Source organism: Cebus imitator, unplaced genomic scaffold (assembly GCF_001604975.1).
Source record: "Cebus imitator isolate Cc_AM_T3 unplaced genomic scaffold, Cebus_imitator-1.0 Scaffold68, whole genome shotgun sequence".
Taxonomy (NCBI): domain Eukaryota; kingdom Metazoa; phylum Chordata; class Mammalia; order Primates; family Cebidae; genus Cebus; species Cebus imitator.
The window spans coordinates 5930756-5939252 of record NW_016107383.1 but is presented as its reverse complement, the minus strand read 5'-3'; the positions used below and the strand labels follow the sequence as shown (position 1 = coordinate 5939252).

At 44.9% G+C, this 8497-nt stretch overlaps 1 protein-coding gene across 1 annotated transcript in view; it reads right to left on the bottom strand.

Annotated features, from left to right (window-relative positions):
• Positions 1-7551, bottom strand: part of DEPTOR (DEP domain containing MTOR interacting protein) — a 187647-nt gene extending 180096 nt beyond the window's left edge. Inside the window, exon 1 of the mRNA XM_017530704.2 lies at positions 7236-7551. Coding sequence (XP_017386193.1) covers positions 7236-7357 — 122 coding nt within the window. The 5' untranslated portion in view covers positions 7358-7551. The remainder of the gene's footprint in view (positions 1-7235) is intronic.
• Between the last annotated feature and the right edge of the window lie 946 nt (positions 7552-8497).

The following is an 8497-nucleotide window of genomic DNA, read 5'->3' as shown; positions in this document are numbered from 1 at the left end:
AAAGAATCTTGCCCCTCTGAGCTGAAGGATGAATCTGATGACCACGTTTCTAGGGCCTTCATAAATTCTAATAATACAGCCAAAAAAAAAAAAAAAAAATATATATATATATATATATATATATGAAACACAATGTGGGTTTTTTTCTAAAATTTAAAAAATTTTTTACAATGAAAGGAAGAACAGAACAGGACAGGAGAATAACCTCCCTTCACCTTGCGTTCTCTTCTTTTGAGGTTTATTTAACTTATTTTCAGGTTTATTGATTCCAAAGCTAATGGAAGCCATAACTTAAATATCAACAATGGCCATTTAGAAAAGTAATTACAAGGCCGGGCACAGGGGCTCACGCCTGTAATCCCAGCATTTTGGGAGTCTGAGGGGTGAGGAATACTTGAGGTCAGGAGTTTGAGACCAGCCTGGCCAACATGGAGAAACCCCATCTCTACTAAAAATACAAAAATTAGCCGGGCATGGTGGCGCACACCTGTAATCCCAGCTACTCAGGAGGCTAGGGCAGGAGAATCACTTGAATCCAGGAGGCAGAGGTTGCAGTGAGCCAAGATTACACCAGTGTAGTCTACGTGGGTGACAGAGTGAGACCCTGTCTCAAAAAAAAAATCAAAGAAACACTCTACATGCATTAGGCTGTTGACCACTGGCTCCAAATATAGGGATTCTCCATTGCCTAAAGCTTTTCTTTTTCAAAGATCTGTACTGGCAGTAATTTCCTGACTCCAGGACATCTTCTCTCCTGTTTGGGGAATAAAACTGCAGCACTAGCTTCTGAGGGGACACCCCTTAAGACAACCAACCATAAAGCTCCTTAGGTTCCTACTTGTATAAGATGAATTATTTCTCCTTTTCCTGTTGTCGATGCTCTAAATTCCTTATCTCATATTTGATTTATTATAGCTTGGTCTTTGGTTGAATGGCTGATTTTTACCTTTTTTTTTTGAGACAGGGTCTTGCTCTGTCTTCTAGGCTGGAGTGCAGTGGTGTCATCTCGGCTCACTGCAATCTCCGCCTCCCTGGATCAAGCGATTCTCCTGCCTCAGCCTCCCGAGTAGCTGAGATTACAAGCACATGCCATCACACCCAGCTAATTTTTTTGTATTTTCAATAGGGATGGGGTTTCACTATGTTGACCAGGCTGGTCTGGAACTCCTGACCTCAAGTGATCTGCCTGCCTCAGCCTCCCAGAGTGCTAGGATTACAGGCCTAACCCCCCATGTCCGGCCTGATTTTTACCTTTTTTCTGAACACTACATTAACATTTGCAAAGTAAATTCAGGAAAGCAATTCACTATTTACTAAAGACGTTGTATTAAAAAGGCATTTGCAAGCCTGTAAGAGCCTGAAAGGCAGCCTGTTATAGAAAAAAAGGCAAAGGTGACAAACAATTTGAAAGAACTGCATTTCCTCCAACTTAGTTAACTAAACTCATAGCCTAGTAAGTTGCTTTTAGGAAGCCAGCCTTAGTGATTGGATAAGATTGTTGTTTAGCACACTTCATCTTGGTAGAAGAGCAAAAGTGAAATGATTAATGCATTTTCTCTTTTTAAGCATTCCTTTTATGATACATTCTTAATTCTCCTCCCTACCCCACTCCCATCCTCACAGATGGCAAACTAGAACTGCAATTTATCTTCCCATTAAAATGGTTACAAATTCCGAATCAGTGGAGTCCAAATTCACTTTCAAAACCACATGTCAAGAAAGATTGAGTTTAATAGTGAGTAGAGAAAGGGACAATCCTACTTTGTCAAAATATAAATACTCATAGGAATAAATTAGATTTTCCCCAACAGAGTAGAAAAACCACTTGTCTACTTTTTTGCTTACCAAAGTCGCCACACTAGAATGTAATATTCTTATATACATGATTCTGTTTTAAAGTTGTTTTAGTGTTTCATTTTTTTTTTTTTTAACCCTCTAAGTCACTAGCTGGAAACATTATTATAGTTTAGCATACTGCTTAAGAGCAGAAACTCGCCGGGCGCGGTGGCTCAAGCCTGTAAATCCCAGCACTTTGGGAGGCTGAGGCGGGTGGATTACGAGGTCAAGAGATCAAGACTATCCTGGTCAACATGGTGAAACCCCGCCTCTACTAAAACTACAAAAAATTAGCTGGGCATGGTGGCGTGTGCCTGTAGTCCCAGCTACTCAGGAGGCTGAGGCAGGAGAATTGCCTGAACCCAGGAGGCGGAGGTTGCGGTGAGCCGAGATCGCGCCATTGCACTCCAGCCTGGGTAACAAGAGCGAAACTCCGTCTCAAAAAAAAAAAGCAGAAACTCTCAGCTCGACCATTTTCTGGCTGAATAATCTATGGCCTGTTGGTTTAAATAATCTTTTCCTCAATTTTTTAATCTACAAAATAAAAGTAATAAAGATATCTACTACACAGGGCTGCTATGAAGATTAAAGGCATTACTATACATAAAGTGCTTAGAAGAGTCCTTAGCAGAAAAAAAAGAAGAGTCCTTAGCAGGTAATAGGTGCCATATAAGTGTTATTATAATTGTTACCATTGCTAGAAAGAGAATAGTAACATTGTTGGACTTCTTTATTTTTATTTATTTTGAGATGGAGTCTCGCTCTGTTGCCCAGGCTGGAGTGCAGTGGTGTGATCTCAGCTCACTGGAACTTCCGTCTCCTGGGTTCAAGCAACTCTCCTGTCTCAACCTCCTGAGTAGCTGGGGACTACAAGTACGTGACACCACGCCCAGCTAATTTTTGTATTTTTAGTAGAGATGGAGTTCCACCGTGTTGGACAGGCTGGTCTCAAACTCCTGACGTTGTGATTCACCAGCCCCAGCCTCCTAAAGTGCTGGGATTACAATCATGAGCCACTGTGCCTAGCCCTTTATTCCATTTTATTGCTGAATAATATTCCATTATATGGATATGCCACATTTTGTTTATTCGTTTATCAGTTAATACATATTTGAGCTGTTTCCATTTTCATTTATTTATTTATTTTTTGAGACAGAGTCTTGCTCTGTCACCCAGGCTGGAGTGTCATAGTGTGATCTCAGCTCGCTGCACCTTCTGCCTCCCAGGTTCAAGTGGTTCTCGTGCCTCAGCCTCCCGCATAGCTGAGGCTACAAGTGTGCACCACCATGCCCAGCTAATTTTTGTATTTTTAGTAGAGACAGGATTTCTCCATGTTGTCCAGCCTGGTCTTGAACTCCTGACCTCAGGCGATCCACTCATCTCAGCCTCCCAAAGTGCTAGGATTAACAGGCATGAGCCACTGCACCCAGCCCTATTTTTGATTATTACAAATAATACTGCTATGAACATTTTTGTACAAGTTTTTATGTAGACATGTTTTCTCATTTCTCCTGTTATCTACCTAGAAGCAGAATTTCTAGGTCATATGATGACTCTTTGTTTAATAATTGAGGAGCTGCCAATTTTTTTTTCCAAAGTGGCTATACCGTTTTACATTCCCACGAAGCAATGTATAGGGGTTCTAATTCCTCCACATCCTCCCAAACACTTGTTATAGCCATCCTGGGGGTTGTGACGTGGTATCCGAATGCATCTTTAGGATGCAAAAACAGAAATACATTGGGCAAGGAAGTAAAATCTTTTATGACAAGGGAAAGACATGAAGGAAATTAAACAAAGGGTCCTGCAGTTAAGTTGAAAAAGGAACCAAGTGATATTTTTAGGTCTGTTAGTTCCTTGTTCTCATACAACAAATTGCCCTTTAGAAAGTGTCAGGATTGTGGAGCTAGCCTCCAAGGAGGTTACCGTGGTCATAACAACACTCTTCTTGCTTTATCGATTTATTTTACAAAGTTTCTTCCTATATTGTACTCTATATGATCCAATACCACAAATCTTATGTGGGAAGATGTTATTATCCCCATTCTGTAGGAAAGGGTGCTAAGAACTAGCGAGGTTAAGTGACTTGCTTAAGGGGACATAGCTACAATTAAAGAAAGAAAAAGAAATTGACAGAACTGGGGCTCGAGGCCAAATTTTTTATTTCCAGTCCCAGTCCTTGGTTTCCTCTTATCTCCTCCACCTCATCTTTGATGACCCAGAATGTAATGTAAAGCAAGAAAAAGCAGAGGGGAACTGGGAGTGTGTGAAGCACTTAGAGGCAGGAGGCTTGCACATTACAAAGCACTTAACAATCCTGCAGAGAGAGGGTAGCTGCAGACAGAAGAACGCTTTGTGAAAGTGACAATCCGAGAAAAAAAAAAAAAAAATCCCTAAAAGGCCGGGCGCGGTGGCTCACGCCTGTAATCCCAGCACTTTGGGAGGCCGAGGCGGGTGGATCACGAAGTCAAGAGATCGAGACCATCCTGGTCAACATGGTGAAACCCCCCGTCTCTACTAAAAATACAAAAAATCAGCTGGGCCTGGTGGCGCGTGCCTGTAATCCCAGCTACTCAGGAGGCTGAGGCAGGAGAATTGCCTGAACCCAGGAGGCAGAGGTTGCGGTGAGCCGAGATCACGCCATTGCACTCCAGCCTGGGCAACAGAGTGAGAGAGTGTCTCAAAAAAAAAAAAAAAAAAGAAAGTGACAATAATGACTGAACTCCTAACCCTCCAATAACTAGGGAACCAGGCATATGACCACTTTAATTCCTAAATTCTGACTATTATATTACTCTGTACTAATAGAAGTATATCGAATACTTACAATATTCACTGAACTTCTTACTAAGTAGTTACTATGTGCTAGTTATGGTGCCAAAACAGTTGAGATTTTTAAAAAAAAAAGAGCAATGATTAAAATTTTCCAAAGTAGAATTAAATGGCTAATATTTACCAAGCCTTTTCTTGAAAGAGGAGTGTCATAAGAGTAACATTTCATAGAAAAGGAAACTGAGGCACAGAGAGGCTAAACGTATTGTCCTAAAGTTATAGAATAAATGGTGGAGGCAGAATAAGAACCCAGGCAGCCTAGTTCTCTATCCTGTGATCTTCACCACCACACAGTCTTTCCTGCCAGATCTTGCTTGGCTGGAAGTCACATAGGGTGATGCAGAGAGACCAATAATCCTAATTAATTCCAGGAAGTATTTGTTGAATGATCATTAACTCATGAAGCCCAGGGGCAAATTCTCACAACAACTATATGAAATACATTGATCTGTGTTTTTCAAATGTGGAAACAGAGACTCAGAGGAGTGAATTTACTTATCCAAGGTCACAGAATTCCACCTTAGTTAATGTTGACCTGGTGCTTAATATATATCTATCAGAAACTGTTCTAAGCACTAGCTCACCTAATCCTCATTGTAACACTCTGAGGTAAATTCCACTATTATCCACCATTCTTTTTTTTTTTTTTTTTGAGGCAGAGTCTCACTCTGTCACCAGGCTGGAGTAGTGGCATGATCTGGGCTCACTGCAACCTCCACCTCCCAGGTTCAAGCGAGTCTCCTGCCTCAGCTTCCTGAGTAACTGGGACTACAGGCCTGTGCCACCATGCCCAGCTAATTTCTGTATTTTTCGTAGAGAAGTGGTTTCACCATGTTGGCCAGGATGGTCTCGAACTCCAGGCCTCAAGGGATCCACCCACCTTGTCCTCCCAAAGTGCTGATTACAGGTGTGATAACTTTTCCAAGGTCCCACACTAGTAAGTAGCAAAGCCAAGATTCAGTCTAGCTTAAAGTCCTCCTTGAAACAACTTAACACTGATACTTGCCTACACAATGGTGAAGCAGTCATTCAAACCCAGGTCTATCTCCTGAGTGAAAAGATGGTGCTCAAAACTGCTGCAGTGAAGAGAGGTGCTAGAAAAGAGGGGAATAACAGGTGCTCTGGGGACTGTGAAGAAGAGGCATTTAAAAACCGCATTTTGAAGGAAAAAGTGCTTGCTGGACAAAAAGAGCCATCATGAAATTTAGTATTTGTAAAAGAAACGAAAAACAAGTAACGCTATCCAACGGAAGACTTTTAAAAAGATGGCCCAGTAATGAAAAGCAAAGAAATTAAACTTAGAAAATGTTTCAGATTAAATCAGAAAAGTCTTATTTTAATGTTTTCATTAGAAAGTACTCTTGATGAAGGAAAACAAGTTTGTATTCCCTTTAATTTCGACCACATGTTTTAAAAAATCGACAAAGAATGGATACGTGCAATTTGCCTTTTGTAACATTAAAAATCAGTTAATTCTGACTTCCTATATTGGTCTCCTTCCGAGATCTTTGCAAGATACTCTTTCAGGTCCTGAAGCACAGCCATTTAGAAACCAAAATGAGTAGGGGAATTCAAGCTAAGAACTAGAAGGAACAGGGGCCCTCACAAATTGTGGCTCAAACGCTGCAGAGTTGGGTTTTCTTTTTCCCTGACAAACTGATTTATGACCACACGAAGGGCGGCTGCAGAACGAGTTAGACCGTAAGTCCGATTGCCAAACAGCCCTAAAGGAAGGACCACACAGGGATGGAAACTGCAAGGAGGGGTCTGGGGATCGTCGCTTGTTCTCAAGTTCCGTGAGACCGGGCAAGTCCTAATTCTTGCAGCAGCCAGGGTCCTCGTGAATCCCGCTGCCCCAAACTTGCTAGCCCGGGGAGCTGGCACAGCCTCAAGGCAGCCCGACAAGGTGCCTCCACGCCCCCTTGCGGACCCAAATGATTGAGGACTATGTGCCGGTTAACTGATAGGTGCAGGGTTTCAGAAATGCTCTCTCCGTTTAGCGCCACAAAAGCCCTTCAAATGAGGCGCGGTGACCAGCCCTGTTTTACAGGTGGAAAACGCCGAAGCTCAGGGGAGTGAAGGAAGACTTGTCAGCAAAAAGGAAAACCTAGTGAAGGCGATCGTTGGTCTTGCTCCTCTCGCCAAGAAGTAGAGGGGCTGGGGTCGCCTCGGGACCCCACATCAACCCCTCTAGCTCTCTTGGAAGACGAGGAGCAGGCTGTCAGCCGGGAGGCCTGGCGGCGTGCAGGTACCCGGGAAGAGGGAGAGCGCGGTGGGTGGCAGGGACTCTGCCCCGCAGAGGGCTGCAGCAGCCAGGCTAGGGCGCAGCGCGCGCCACCGGCTCGTTGGCTTCTACGCAGCAGCCCCGCGTGGCGAGTCCCCAGGGAGCTGGGCTGCAGCCGCTGAGCGCGGGCGCACAGACTACCATCCACGTGGGGCGCCCGCAGCTGTCCAGGCGCCCCATGCGAGTCGCAAGCCACGAGCCAGGGCGCGCGTGCGCGCAGGACTGCAGCGGGCACGGGTTGGCAGTGCCACCGTGAGCCCACCCGCTGTGTCTCTTGCCTTACCGTAGCTGTTCCCCGGTGACCAAGACCTCAGCCATGCGTTCCAGCTCCCTTTGCTGCGCCCCGCCACTCCCGCTGGTGCTGCTGTCACTGCCCGCGCTGCCAGCGCTGCTGCCCTCTTCCATGGTTGGAGCCGCGCCGCTACCACTGGCTCCGCTGTCCGCCGAGCGTTTGGGTGTTCGGATCAGTCTGCCCTCAGTGACGCCTCCCCCGCCATCTTTGTTCGGGGCAGCTGCACTGCTCTGACCGGATTGGCTGGAGCGGGAATCCCTGTAGGTAGGCAGAAGCGTTGGGCTAGTCCGGCCTCAGAAACACGAGCTTGGGGGCGTGGCTAGAGCCCTCGTGGTCGGGGGGGCGGAGCCGATGGAGGAAAATATAAACATCTGGGCGGGGCGCTGCAACCTAGCTGTGTGTGCGGCTGGAGGCTGAATTTGGTAAGCTCTCTTTTCCCACAAAGCTCATGCTGTGGAATCCTGGGGACAGGCCTGGTGGTTACTAGGGAAGTGTGAAGGCGTTTTTATTGTACGTTCTGTACCCCAAGTTGCCAGAGAGCAAAACATAATAACAATATAGCCAAATGGATAACTGACCGTTATACATTGTCACTACAGAGCATGAAGAAATTAAGCCTTCTTCTGGCTCCAGCCTCTCTCACCAAGGACAACTTGTTTGCCTTATGACGTAATCAATAAGGAATGCCGGCCTGGGAATCTGGCTGACCTGGGATCCAGCTCCACTCCTGTAATGTCCTATTTAAATGTATTTAGTTGTCCCTTACAAAATAAAAATAATTTTGGGCCGGGAGCGGCGGCTCACTCCTGTAATCCCAGCACTTTGGGAGGCCGAGGAGGATGGATCACCTGAGGTCAGGAGTTCGAGACTAGCCTGGCTAACATGGTGAAACCCCGTTTCTACTAAAAATCCAAAAAATTAGCTGGGCATGGGTGGCGCGTGCCTGTAATACCAGCTACTCAGAAGGCTGAGGCAGGAGAATTGCTTGAATACAGGAGGTGGAGGTTGCAGTGAGCCAAGATTCCACCATTCCACTCCAGCTTGGGCAACAAGAGCAAAGCTCCATCTCAAAATAAATAATTAATTAAAAAATAATAATTGTGGCTACCACTTTTTGACATTAAAGATACTTCAAAAATCTTCAATAAAATACTGACAAGCCGATTGCAACAGCACATCAAAAAGCTTATCCACCATGATCAAGTAGGCTTCATCCCGGGGATGCAAGGCTGGTTCAACATACGCAAGTCTAT